Below are 15,070 nucleotides of genomic sequence, written 5' to 3'. Positions count from 1 at the left end.
AGAGACCGGACAAGGTAGCTCAGGTGGGGTGGGGGAGGAGGGAAGGACAAGGCCACATTGCTTATTGTAGCCACACTAAAAATCAAACTGTTTGAATGACAGCCTTCTGTTGCTTGGGCCATCCTCTGGAGTGGAGTGGCTGGGTGCCTGGAACCTCTTCCCCTCCTCCCCCCATTCTTGAGCGTCTGGTTGAGGAGGCTATGGAACATGGGGAGGAGAGTAGGCGGTTATACAGTGGATGCAGCGGAGGGTCTGTGCTCTTGTTGGCTTTGCTGCAGCTCCAACAGACGCTTCATCATGTCCGTTTGCTCCCCCATTAGCCTCAGCATCGCGTCCTGCCTCCGCTCTTTGCGCTCATTTAATTCTTTCCTGGCCACTGCCACTGAATGCCTCCATGCATTAAGCTGTGCCCTATCAGTGTGGGAGGACTGCATGAGCTTGGAAAACAAGTCATCGCGAGTGCATTTTTTCTGCCTTCTAATCTGCGATAACCTCAGGGACGGAGATGAGGAGGGAGTGTAGAAACATTCTACACTCTATGATTCTGGCAGGACTGCATGGTCACCTGTGCTGCTGAGTTTGCTTCGCTGACCAAACAGGAAATGAAATTCAAAAGTTCCCGGGGCTTTTCCTGTGTACCTGGCTAGTGCATCAGAGTTCAAAGTGCTGTCCAGAGCGGTCACGATGGAGCACTCTGGGATAGCTCCTGGAGGCCAATACAGTCGATTTGCGTCCGCACTACCCCAAATTCGACCCAGCAAAGTGGATTTTACCGCTACTCTCCTCACCGGGGAGGAGCACAGAAGTTGATTTTAAGAGCCCTTTAGGTTGATGGAACGGGGTTGGTTGTGTGGACGCATTAATTTTTAAATCGACCTAAGGTGGCTACATTTGACCTAACCCCATAGTGTAGACCAGGCCAAAGAGAAGTCATTTTGAGAAGCTGGTTAAAAGAATTTAGGACTGACAGCATGGGATATGTTTTCTCTAAAAGGATCAGCAGCATAGACTGGAATCATATGGAATTGATTTATTGGGAGGTAGGAGAGACAGATGATACATTTCAGATAAGGATAGTAATTTATGTTTTCTTGTCAAGAGGGAGAATTGGTGGAGACACCAGGCAGCACAAAGGTTTTCACCATTCTAGAAAATGTATGTATCTACTCCAGAGTGGATCAAATTAGATGAGGCTTGTATTTCTGCACTGCAAGTTCTTCCCAAAGAAAAACTGTACACCTTTCTGCTTTCTCCCATGCTGTTCCTCACCCATGGGAGGAGATCCCTGTAAACGTCTGCAAAGCTATTTCATTTTTCTTCCAATCACTCCTTAAACTGTCTTCTGACATGATGCATACAAAAACAGGACAGTGGTTAGACATCCACTGTGCTGTGATGACTGTTTTCCATTATTGACCAGTATTGTCTCATTTTGTAGCACTTGTCTATTTGTTGTAACCACTCGTTGTCTCTTTAGGGCAGGAATAGTCTCTTTGTTCTGTGTTTATACTGCACTGTGGGGCCCTGATCCACGATAGGGCCCATCAGTGTAATCACAATGCAAATGATAAGTATGAACAAATTTTAACATACATCAGTGGCACCTTTTGGTTATTTGGTAGCCTCTTGCCAACATTAAGAATAAATATCTGTACAAAGGAAATGGTATTCACCTCATAATATGTCACGCTGTCTGGAGTGGTTCAAGATTGTGAGTGCCAATCTGACAGCAGACTGTCAAAAAGCAGGCCAGACACCCCACACTGGTGGGGTGTGTGTTCTATAGTTAGATTTCACCAACCCAGTAACAAATGTTAACTCCTGGATCACTGTAACAGTTTTACCATGGAGTCACAGACAATCCCCTTGGGTACTGCAGACTATCTTGCCAACCAGGCAAGCTGGACGTAGTGATAAATGGTCACTTAAACCAAAAATCACAAAATACTGAGGTTGCTCCCAGTCTCAAGAGACCAGTCACTTTCCCAGATCAATTTGTACCTTAGATCTCACACCAAAGACAATGCTGGTAGCCAATTCTATAGTAAACGATTTATTAACTAGGAAAAAGAAATGAGAGTTATTTACAGGTTAAAGCAAACAACATATAAGCAGGGCCGGATTAACTTTTTGTGGGCCCAGTGCCAAACATATTTGTGGGCCCCCCTGGGGAATAATTGTAAAAGGGGCTGGGAGTAAAAGCACAGTGGGGCAGGAGCTAGGGTTGGTCTCTGGAGCAAGGGAGGGGTCAGGGGTAAACTGCAAGCGCAGCAGGGCTGGGGAGGGGGTAAACAGGATCCCCCCCGCCCCTGCCCACATAGAGCGGGTACCTATCTGGTTCTAGCCCATTCTCTTTGTCTCTCTCTGCACTGAGCTGCCCCTCCTCCCACAACAGCAGGACAGGTTCTCTTCCAGCCCTCTGGGGTGGGTGTTGGGAGTGGGAGGAGCAGAGGCTAATGTGGTTACTCCTTTAACCGGACATTTAGTGTCCAGTCAGCACTGCTAACCGGACACTCAGGTCCCGTTTTCTACTGGAGTTTCCAGTCTAAAACTGGATACCTGGCAACAGGGCTGCCAGAAAAACCTGAGGGGGGAGACGGGCAAGCAATCATTTTTAAAAGTAAGAGGGCTAAGCCTTAATGGGGGGGGGCAAGTGGTGGGTGGGCTAGGGCGTGGAGAGGAGCTAGTGGGCAGGGCCATGTCTGCTGTACTGCCCAGGTAGGTTGGAGACTGCGAATCAGCTGACACAGTACCCAGGGCCGGTGCAAGGATATTTTGCACCCTAGGCGAAACTTCCACCTTGCCCCCACCCCCCATTTCCCCTCCGGAGCATTGCTTATTATACATTTTCAAAAATGAATACAGTGGAGTCACATCTTACGCGGGGGTTAGGTTCTAAGGTCAGCGCGTGAGAGGAAAATTGCGTATAGTGAAAATTACCATAAAGTACAGTAGACACTAGAACAGGGGTCCTCAACCTACGGCATGCGGGCTAAAGGTGTCATGCGAGCTGATTTTTTTTTTTAATGGCAGCCTGCGGGTCCTGGCCACTGCTGAGCCTGCTGCCGGCCTGGGGTTCCGTTCACTCAGCTGCCAACTGGGGTCCCAGCCGGCGACTCCGCTCAGCCTCCTGCCGTTCACCCAGGCCAGCAGGAGGCTGAGTGGGGCCGGTGGCCGAGAGCCTGGCTCGCAAGGGGCCGGCTGGGGAGGTGTGGGGGGTGCAGGGGTCAGGGAAGGGGGCTGGGGAGGTGTGGGGGGTGCAGGGGTCAGGGAAGGGGGCTGGGGAGGTGAGGGGTGCTGAGGAGGTGTGAGGGGAGTGCAGGGGCTCAGGGGGCTGGGGGGATGCAGGGGTTAGGGTGGGCAGGGGAATGAGGGGGTGGGCTGGGGTCGTGGGGGTGCTCATGCAGGGGGCTGGAGGGGGTATGCCCCAATTCCAGACCCTTCCCCAAGGCCTCACCCTGCCTCGTCTTCTCCTCCTCCCCGGAGTGGTGTGCTGCGGCTCGCTCCTCCTTGCCCCCCTCCTGCCTGCAAGGCTGATCCAACTGACCAGTGGGGGGGGGGGGGGGGAACGTAGCACGCTAGGGAAAGAGGCGGGTGAGAGGCCTCATCCCTGCCTCTTCTTCTCCTCCTCCTCCCCCCCGGAGCAGCGTGCTGTGGCTCCCTCCTCCCCCCTCCTGCAGGCTAGCAGCTGATCCAGCTGATCGGCGGGGGGCGGGGACTTATGTAGCACGCTGGGGAAAGGGGCGGGGCAGGAACTAGGCTGCCAGCAGAGGCTGCCACGGAGCCACAGCAGCCCGCAGTGTCAAACTCTGACCCCACAGGAGAGAGTGGGGGGGGGAGAGGAGGCGAAGGAGAGTGTGCCTTTTGACCGTGGGCCCGGTGCCATGGCACCACTGGCGCCGTTATAAATTCGGTATTGCATATAAGCACAGATGAGTCACAGTCTTATGTTCCAAAAAGTGACAGAGATGTAGTAGTCTGTCCACTGAATGTCTTTTAGGGCTAACCCAGGCTGATCCTCAAGAACTCTTCTTTTGTTTCTTAGTTCCAGCCTTTGTGAGAGTCCAAACAGCAAAGAGAGAACCATTTCTTCTTGTCAAGTATCAGAGGGGTACCCGTGTTAGTCTGGATCTGTAAAAAGCAACAAAGAGTCCTGTGGCACCTTAAAGACTAACAGATGTATTGGAGCATAAGCTTTCATGGGTGAATGCCCACTTCGTCAGATGCATGTGACATGCGTCTTACGAAGCGGGCATTCACCCACAAAAGCTTATGCTCCAATACATCTGTTAGTCTTTAAGGTGCCACAGGACTCTTTGTTGATTTCTTCTTGTGAGCATCTTTATATGCCCTTCCCCCAGAGTTCAAACTGATGGAACGAGAGCTCCTGCCCATAACTTCATGGGTGGATGGGGCAATCAACAAAAGTTTTTGTTCTACAATTGCTCATTTAGTCTTGATAGTCCTTCTTGATGGGAGGGGGAGAACCACTCTTCCTGCCTAGGTTCATAAGCTCAGAGGAGGCATTTTTACAATTATAAAGCAAAACGTTCATATTACCTTATAGCATGGGATACAGACATTACAAGTAAGATTAATGCATGCAGCAACTTACAAGCATTTTATAGAGTCTACACACATCTTTACGAGTCTAACGCCTAGCTTGAACAATATTAACACAGGTGAGCTGGTCTGGTTTCCAGCTATGAATTTGTCAGTGCTCAGCTAACACCCTGAGCCTTGGCAAGAACTGACTCCTTGTTTACCAGCATCACAATATAAATATCAAATTAAGTGCATTTCAATTTCCATTTTTGTTTTGGAATTTGGTTTGGTGTTTCTTTTTTAATCAGTGTTTGGAAAATAGAAAAAATACATACATAAAAAGATTCCTTTATAATTACAAAGGGTATTTAGGACCTATTATCCCAAATTAAAAGATACTAATTTTGCATAGTGTTCAGACTTCATTGTTTTAAATCCTTCTTAGCATACATATTGTCCACCATTACTTGGGAAGGGAAGGTAAAGATTAGTACTTCTGTAGCATAATAAATATCCTTCAAGACCAGAAAAACAAAGGAAAAATAATAAATAAGCATATTTGGTTTAGGTATTTTACATATCAGCGTAATTTCAAAGCAACATTGTCAATTTTTTTTTAAACAGGAAATCGTGAAAGTGCATGATTATTAAATAAACATGATTATTACAAAAAAGTACATAACATAGGAAATAAAGTATAAACAGATCAAGATGCAAGACAAAAAACTCAGGAAATGAAAGTAAAATCTTATTTCACACTCTATAAATTTGCACAAAAAGTAGCACTCTTAGCTTGTCTGCAAAGACTTACTAGCAGTGAGTTGCAGCAAACTCAGATTACAAAGATTTTTTTTCATTATAAAATATACTACACTCTGTTTACTGTTTATAGTACTTCACAATATACTAAATGAGAACTTGAATTGGCAAAATAAATCAGCAAGATTAATTTTGCAGTGTCCTCTTCTTTCTTTCTTTTTTTCTTTCTTTCACTTAGGTCCAGATTCAGATACCAATAATCATGTCAAACAGTACCTTGCTCCACAAATAATACCATTGACTCCGAAGTAAACTGTTACCCAACAGCATTAAAGGTATGAGAATTGGGCCCTTATTTTGTAATTTGCAATGGGGATCAGCAAAGATTCTGCTGTATTATATGATATTTAGGGCCTGATCCTGCAAACCCGGTCATCTCTACTTGGCTTCAATACCAATAATCAGGCAAAAAATGTTTTCAGGTTCTGCCCCTCAGGCCCTGATCCCACAATCATTTCTGTGATTTGTGTCAATCAAGGGCAATGGAACAACTCAAATGAACAAATGTTCCCAGGACAAGTTTTTTAGTTTATACCCTTTTCCTCAATAATGTTATTAATATGTTTTAGTTTGCTTTTATTTTCTTTCTATTATCTGCTTAAAGGAAAAGGAGGGGGAAATACAGGGAGCTGTTGAAATGATTAATACTGTGAGCCTGCTGTTTTCAAGATGTAATGTGTTCTAAGAACAGTTCCCAGATACCTACAAATGTATTTATTTTCATTGCTTTGTAAACAGCAGTCTGCTTTTTCATGTGAGATTACTTCTGTCAGTGCGGAGCTCACTCATTTTCTGAGAGTTTTAATTTATTTTTAATGTCTGAGTAAGATTAATTTGGCTCTCACAAATGATGCTGGAAACACTCTGGCCCCATTGTGAAACACTGAGGCGGCAAGTACACTGCTGGCATGGCAAACTTGATGGTTCCCATTACAAAACATTTATTTAAAAATGCTATATACCTTGCGGGTAAAATACTTAGTCTCACACATCACTAGCGGGCCTGATTCAGCTCCACAGAAACAAATGGGAATACTTAAATTTTCTGATGTAAGTTTGAATCAGGCCCTTCATCCAGGGCCGGCTCCAGGGTTTTGGCTGCCCCAAGCAGCCAAAAAACCCCCCCAAAAAACCGTGATTGCAATCTGCGATGGCAATTCGGCGGAAGGTCCTTTGCTCCGAGCCGGAGTGACGTGCCGCCCCTCTCCGGTGTGATCGCCCCAAGCACCTGCTTGACAAGCTGGTGCCTGGAGCCGGCCCTACCTTCATCTGCTCTTGGGTAAGAGCAGCACCAGCATTTAAATTACTCCCATTGCAATATAAATGGTGTCTATATCAATTCTGCAATAATTGACTGTATTAGCTTTAGATATGTCTTGGACTACACAGAGAGTCAGGTCCCAAGCAGTGATGGAATAGTATCTTTGGAAGTACAAACACTGTATACCCACCTCTTGAAATATATTAAATAAGGGAGGGGAAGGTAATGATGGCTGCTTGGGTCTCAATGGAGTCCAGTAATCTATACAAATTGTGTTTAGACAAACATCTTGTGTGTTTTTATTTTTCATAGTTTTTCTACCTTCGTTCAGCTTTAGTAATATAATCCACTAACTCCTTGATCCTGGAATCAGCAGTTCTTAAGGCAACATTTTCCATTTGTGGATGCCCACACTGGAGACATTTTAGTCTGAACCAAACCTATAAGAAGTTTGCAATAAGGTGTTAAGGGGTTGGCCACAGATCTCCTCTTACTCCATAGACACAGGGAGTGAGCTGCATTTGCACCCTGGACTCTGAGGGGATGGGATCTGTGCTGCATTAACTGTTCTATGCGCCTTCCCTTTTAGTGTGTGTGTGTGGTCTGAGGCTGCATTAAGTGTTCTGTGCTCCTTCCCTTTTACAGAGAGTGTGTGTGCGCGCATGTGCACACTGCAGGGAAAGCCATCCTGCCAGAGAGGAGGAGGATTCAGAGGAGCGGGGAACTCACCATCAAACTAAACAATCTGGGAAAAACTCTGCAACCAAGCCTCCACATGGATTCTTCCATGGGCTAAGCACAACACACAAAGCAATATTCAAAAGACAAATGTTTATTAGATACACTGAACTTAATTTTAAAAAAAAAGAATTATGCAAGAAATACATTTAAATATAACAAGTACATAACAAGTTATTGAAATTCTGTGCTACATTACAAAAAGGCATCTTTTTTCCACTGCCAACATAAAGTGAAGATCTCTAAAACTGGCTTCGTGCAAGGTAATATTCAGCTGATTCTGGTACATGTTAAGTGGTCTGCACTTTTGTTCAGATCTGATTTGTGCTGTACCAATTTGTTCCTGAAAATGAACATTAGCTCTTGGTGGAACAAAATGTTTTAATGTTCTGTACATAAGGAAACTGGCCAACACCTTCCCCTCCCCCCCAAAACAAAACCCAACAACAACAATGAACTGCTTCCAAAAAGGAAAACACAAAACATAACCCCAGGTGAGGAAAGTCTATCTGTTGTTCAGTGGGTATATTCTCTTTCGCTGGAGAGGTAACGCCTATTAATGTGACTCAAAGTTATTATGTGGGTGTGCACTGAAAGGAGAATAGACCCTTGTGTCATGTGCTCACCCATATGAAATGAATACCAATACATTGTATTCAAGTCTCTTAGTCTCACTTATTGCCAGGCTGCATTATACAGTTGCTTCATATTACGTACTTCAGGGTGGGAGGGGTGGGAAGGGGGCGGAGAGGGAAATGTGTTGTCCTAAACAAAATATTTCTGACAGAAATTTCAGACAATGTCCTGAACTAAGATACTAACAAAAAATGCACTGTACACATTAAGGACAGTTGGCTAAAAACGGCAACATTACTCTCCTTTGTCACAGTGGGAGTTCTGGAAACAGAAAATAGAGAATGGAAAAAGCACACTATTACATCCCCCCATCAATTAAATCCCCCATCACTTTAATCCCCCCCAATTTACATATTCTTCATAAATTGATTTAATTGTGCTTTAAATTAATGAATGTAGAGATTACTGTCATTGACAAGGACATTATTGTTCTGGGCAGTAAAACTGACCTTCACAAAATATTTAGGAGGAACAATACAAGCTCATACTGAAAGTAGATGAAATATTAGTGAGTTCAAGGCACACATATTTTGGCAACTTTAAACACATTCTTTTCTTTGGAACCAGTGGTACAAAAGAAGCTGCAATTACACATCTGCCACCATCACTTAAGTACAGCTACCTACATGCTGCACACAGTGGCTTTACCTATTTATCATTTTTGTAAACGATCGTCATAAGCACTATCATAAAATGATCAGAAAATCTAATCACACACACATAATACATACACACAAATAATTAAAAATATTGACTGAAGCATTATGATATGATAAAGAGGAGAATTTCCTGTAAATAAAACTCTCAGGCAACGTTATCTATGGATACACACTCCTAAGTTACCTGGACTCTTGTACATAACATCAGTTATGAAAAACTGCTGCCATGTGTTGTCAGTGCCTTGAGAACTCATGACTGACAAATCTGGCCTGGAGGGACAATGGAAGGCTGGCTTCTATTTTCGCAATAGTATTGATTGAATCTAGACGTTCAGAAAAAGCTAAAATTGCAGTGGATTTTTACTGAGGCTACCTGAAGGCTAGATTATGTGAAAAAACAAACAAACAAACAAACAAACAAACTTCTATGCAAGATATGTGAATATAAATATTTGGCTCCATTCCAGATATCAAACTTCTACCTGAAATTATACCTTGCCTAACAGATTCTCTTTCAGTACTTAGGACAGAGACTTTTTAATCAGGCACCATTAACCAATTTAATTTGTACCTTCTCATGTGCAAAAGAATAAGTTCAAATGAAAACATCTGCTTTGCTTCTGAGTGACAAAATCTAGCAATTTTTATAATCTGCTTGAATTGGCGATTGCCACCTTCAACAGTAAAAAAAACGTTGTCCAAATTGAGCAAGTAAGAAAACTGAACCCTCCTGTCTTTCCTGAGCTTCATCACTAGAAGGACTACAAGCATATCAACATGTGCATCTTTTTCTCTGAAGCTGAAGACAATGAATTGCCAAACATGATGTCGTTTTGTTAAATGAGTCAATATCTGAGATCATGAACTGTAAGAGTGTCTAGAAACTCCTGGTTAGAGCAACCTCAACTACCAAATGAATGCACTGGAATTTAACTGCTCCTCTTCCACCCATCTATTCAGATTCTTTCTATTAATTTTCTTCTGAACTGGAATGAGAATTAGTTTATAACTCCATCACCTCCCCTTTATGGTAGGGAACAATGAAGGTCCAGTGCACCATCAACACACTGTGGAGGAGGATAAGAGTCTTAAATAGCAAGAAATTGATTATTTCTCATCTTGTGTCCTGGCATCTTATCAATTTAAGCAGGATAACCTGATTAATCACACAAGATAAGGCAGTGAACTCAGTCTGTCTTATAGAGAATAGCTAACAATCATCAGTGTCTCCTGCTTTCAAGCACAGATGTCCAAAGTTTCCTCTCTGAACTTCTTCTCTGTGAAGATGAACACTTCCTTTTCCTCCATTATCAGCCTTTCCCTGAAGCTTGCAGAGTGTTGAAAATCCTATAAAAATTCTGGGTGAATTAATATAGGAGGAGTCCATATCAACATCTCCTGAATTAAAGGTATCTGCGCCATGGAGTAAGAATATCAAAACAATTTTTAATGCTGTTGTATTAGTGCATGAGTCAAAAATCAGTAATATGTTGAACTCCCACTGTTAGGAGAGAAAACACAGTGCTTAATCCTTGGATCATATAGGATGCATACACTGCAAGATGAACTATCCAATGGTACAAATGGAAGAGGTCCCACAAGTTCAGCCTACTCTGAAGGCATATGGGGTATGAGGGAACTGACCAGAAAATGAGCAACTTCTAGACTCTAGGAAACGTAACATGCTGATGACTATAAAACTGATGTCATGCATGGTGTGTTTAAAAGTAAAAGGTTGTAGACCTCTCTAGGATGCACTACTTAAATTATTTAGATGGTACCTTCTTGACAGTCAAGTTGCAATTAAGTACCAATGTTCTTTTCAGTCAATGCCAAGATTCCGAAGAGTGGAGTGACAAAGCTCATGAACATCAAAACTCAGAAGGAAAACATTTAATCTAGCTTCTTTTAAAGATATGAGATTTAAGGAAATTACTTTTCTCTGTTAGCTAAATATTAGATAAACTCTTAACAGTGAGTTTTTAAATGGGTGGAACACCTAGAACAGATTTTGCTCTGCTTCCCAAACATAGCTATTTTTAAGTTATATCCTTGAGAAGATCTCATTCCCTGGGAGTTAACACAAGTTGTGACTTTTCATCATGAAGCTCTTTTGATTATACTGAAAGGTACTTCCATATTTTCTCTCAAGGAATGCAAGTAGATTTTTTTTTTTTGTCCATCAGGGCACGTAAGATCCAATCAAATGGGTTGGCATCATGGTGAATCTTTGAATCCATCTGTCCCTAAATGAAATGTCTTGGAGAACAAGTAACCCAAGAAGGTGGCTCAATATATAATGGATCCCTCTAAACCGTGTTAGATTTTCAATAACAAGTAGTTTTCTTTTACATTCTAAAAATTATTATTTTGACAGAATGGGTGATAACTTCAACTATATATGTACTGAATCAAAAATATTAAATATTGACTGTTCACTTAAAAAGGAATTACTGCATAAATAACTTCTGCCATTTTAGCTATACTCAACACACTAACTCTTCCATTACTGGTACAGGGTCTAAAAAGCTGCATGCAAAAAAGTTTCTTCTACATCTAAATGTCTGCAATTACTGGTACAGTAAATAGCTACTTTCAAAATTAATATGTAACAGTAATAAGATACATGTAAACAGTTAACATAGAAAAGACAACATTCAAACTGAATCTTCAGACACAAGGAAAACAATGTGTTTGTATTTACAGAGTCTTATGAACACAAATCAAAAGTAATCACCACACAAATAACATTATAATATAGCTACAAAATAAAAAACATTTCAGAACAGCTTACTATAAGAATCAACAGTCAGTATCTTAATACAAAAAGGAAGGAAGTTGGGGGAAATGGAAATCTATCTTAATATCTTATTTCTAATCAGGTGCTCCTTCCATAATTACATTTTCACTTACAATGATGGCAAAAACTATTTACCATGTTACTACAAAACAGTTACTGTGCAACTACCATTGCTGTCAATGGACCTTATTCACGGGTGCTGGAATTATATGTTCAAAGTCAGGCTTGGTGAACAGGGACCCAAGAAATCCAGAAAAGGATTAATTTATCTGATTCACTTTTCTTACACTACTCCATTTCTTCCAATTTAGGTCCACCTGGGTGTATACACTCAGGGACTGATTCACTAGTTACCTCAGTAATATGCATATAATTTTATTTCATCAATATACCTAATATACTGTACCAATGTTTGGTATTTTGCTAGCAATTGAAATCTGCATACATTCCTGAGGTTACAAATGAAAAGGCACAATGCGCAGTTAATGCTCAGTGCTCCTTTATAATGTCATCAGTAACTCAGTACTGAAAACGATGACCCTCTAAATGAGTCATTTCCACACCAAGAGCCAGAATACCTATTTCATGGGAAAACTTGTGGGAAGGAGATGGAGAAGAAATTCCAAGGAGAACAGATTATGTTCCGGACATGTGGTTTGTTCCTATTCCCTACAGACTGAACAAAGAGTTCAGAACCCATAAATCTCCTGGGTCTGCTGGAGATTATGGTTGTCCTTGAAGAGGCCCTTTGCGTTCATCTGCTCCAGTACTGTCTGCTTTTCTGGCTGACAGCTATCCTCAGAATTCCTCATAAAGGGAGTTCAAAGGGAATGGTGTCCCTAGCCTCTGTTTGTCAGAGGGTGGGGATGGATGGTAGGAAAGAGATCACTTGATCATTGACCTTTAGGTTCACTACCTCTGGGGCACCTGGCATTGGCCACTGTTGGCAGACAGGATGCTGGGCTGGATGGACCCTTGTTCTGACCCAGTATGGACATTCTTATGTTCTTAAAGTAAGGAGAGGCTTCATGGGGATAGAGGATATGGTGTCACTCCCTGCCTTCTGGTGGGAAATTGGTGCGGGGAGCGAGCGTCCCTTCCACATGCAAACTCCAAAGCACTATGTACAGTTTCATGAATTTGTGCCCCAATTATCTGAGCATATAGTTCTGTTACAGAGATCTAAGCAGGAATGGGAGGAATATCTTCAGCACGATTTTCAGTTTCATTGAAAAGCAATGGGCCAAAATTTGGGAGGATACTTTGGAAGTCTCTAAGCCTTCAAAATTAAACAAGTTAAAATATACTCCTCACACAGTCACATGGCTAAATGGACGGGTCCCTGGGTAGCGTTCTGGTGATGTGGGGAAATTTTCAGTTTCACACATGCCCCCTGTAGGGTTTATGGGAGCTCAATAGCACTGGAAAAGGTGATTGTCTGAAGAAATCTGTAGAAACAGAGTTGGCAGATATCCTGGAACTTCGCATAACGAGGTACCGCAAAGATCAATTTATAAAACAGCAGAGTTAGGCCTGTAGTCTCTAGCTCTTTCTATCAACAGAGAGTTTACACTGTGGAATTCATGAAGACCCCCTTGACTAGGGGTCGATTCATGCAGTAGAATGATGAAAGGTACCTTGCAGTTAGCAAAGAATGATACCAGGAACTAGCAGACTTCAGCTCTACAACTTAAGGAGGTCAGAACTGGGATACAAAACTGCTTCACAGAAGTGTGCCTGTGCTGCAAGGATCATTATTTTTCCATATGCATGTAGTCCAGTATTTGTAAGACTTATAATAAATTATTAGCAACACTCAGGTTTGTTACTATGAAAACAATAGTTACTGCAACTTTTTGCAGTAGCTCAGAGAACAACCATGATGCCACTCTATTCCCTATCCATTTACACAGGAACATTATTTCTCAAAGGTTTTAATATTTATTTCCTATGAAGCATTGCATTTAAAAAAATCTATAGTAGTGGGTGATCATGAAATAAAGTGTATTTGGTACGCCAAGCAATTTTCTGATAAAAGAACATCATACTGACAAGGTGGGTGAGATAATATCTTCTATTGGACCAACTTCTTCTGGTGAGAGAGACAAGCTTTTGAACTTACACAGAACTCTTCTTCAGCTCTATATAATCTCAAAAGCTCTCACCAACAGAAGTTGGCCCAATAAAAGATATTACCCTCACCCACTCTGTCTCCCTAATATCCTGGGACCAGCATGGCTACAACAACACTGCATCATGCCTGTTAATCAGAATGATATGCACTCTTTTAAACCAACACATTTTTTGTAGGTCAATTTGGTTAAATATTTTTCAATTAACTGACTCTGAAATAACTGAAAAAATAATACAGACATCAGTCCTTAAGATATAGGCACAGCTATTTGTGAAGGCACATTCCCTACACAACATCCCAAATTTTAATTACTGATCACAAAGAAGGGGAAAACTATGTAAATATTAGTTCACTGCTATCATGCCAGAAATGGCTGAACGGGTCCTGGATATGTTTGTAGATTTTTTTTTACCTTTTAATTAATTGAAAACATTTTGTTTTAAAAGGCACATGGATATTTAGTTTCATATGGCACTGAGGGAAAAGTCAGTTTCCCATTTTATGAATCTTTGAAATTCTGTCCTGTACCAAGGCACTGCATTCTTTCTTAAGATTTCCTTTCTTTACAGTTTAAAGCCTTTTTCATTGTATCTATGAATAGTCACACAGCCATGATACGATACTGGCCTGGGCATGGCTGCTACTCCCGTGATGATGCCCGTTGCAGGATCATAACAAAGAATAGTGTCTGTGGCTTCTCCATTTTCTCGTCTTCCACCAAGGATATAGATTTTGCCGTTACACACAGACATGCCACAGTTTTCCTGTTTATCAAATACACAAACAAATACATGACTATTTACAAAACCCAAACCCTATTCAAGGTTGGAGAGATAGTCCAGCATTTTGACTACCAAAAGGAGATAGCTTTGTGCTATATTATTTCCTTCTGATGCTGCCCACCGGAGAAAGCAGGATACTGCTCCTCTGGCTCAACTCGGGGGAAGTAGCAGCATGATAATCCTGAAGACTTGAGCTATTCAGGCATCAGGCTACGAGGTGCTGAAGCAGCTAAGTATGGCTGATTCAGACACTATACATGAGATATCCAGCGTTGGGGGATAATACAATTAAGCAGCTAAGATAAGAAAACAGGGGAGAGAATGGAGGGATTGAAAGAAGAGAGAAAAGTGGAAAGACTAAATGTAACAAATGTGGACTGGGAACAGGGAGAGAGGTTAAGGGAACAGAAGTAGGTAACAATTAGTGGTTAGAAAAAAGGAAAGGAAGACAGAGCCAGGGATAGAGTAAATAAGAGACAAAGAAAGGAGATGCTGGGTTCTAGAGGAAAAAAGGGAGGCTAGGAGTTATTTTGTCCTAAAGGAGAGACAGAAAGAGGGAGCCAAAGTGAAAACACTATGCAGAAAATGGTAAAAGGAAGAGATGGAAAGTGGGGAGAAAGGGCAGAAGCAGATCTCTTCGAGGGCATTTTCCCCTCCATTTTATAGTGTTTCATTAGTAGATTTTCAAAAAACATG

The 15,070-nt window shown here is 42.0% G+C and overlaps 1 protein-coding gene across 3 annotated transcripts in view; it reads right to left on the bottom strand.

Annotated features, from left to right (window-relative positions):
- Positions 1-7,441: 7,441 nt before the first annotated feature.
- The window catches only part of KLHL24 (kelch like family member 24), a 47,131-nt gene continuing 39,502 nt past the window's right edge, over positions 7,442-15,070 (bottom strand). For all 3 annotated transcript variants that reach the window (XM_054038988.1, XM_054038987.1, XM_054038989.1), the window contains one exon: positions 7,442-14,356. In XM_054038988.1, the coding sequence (XP_053894963.1) occupies positions 14,156-14,356 (201 nt within the window). In that variant the 3' untranslated portion in view covers positions 7,442-14,155. The remainder of the gene's footprint in view (positions 14,357-15,070) is intronic.

Source organism: Malaclemys terrapin, chromosome 9, assembly GCF_027887155.1.
Source record: "Malaclemys terrapin pileata isolate rMalTer1 chromosome 9, rMalTer1.hap1, whole genome shotgun sequence".
NCBI lineage: Eukaryota > Metazoa > Chordata > Testudines > Emydidae > Malaclemys > Malaclemys terrapin.
The sequence above is the reverse complement of the archived record's forward strand: the minus strand, read 5'-3'. Positions and strand labels throughout refer to the sequence as shown.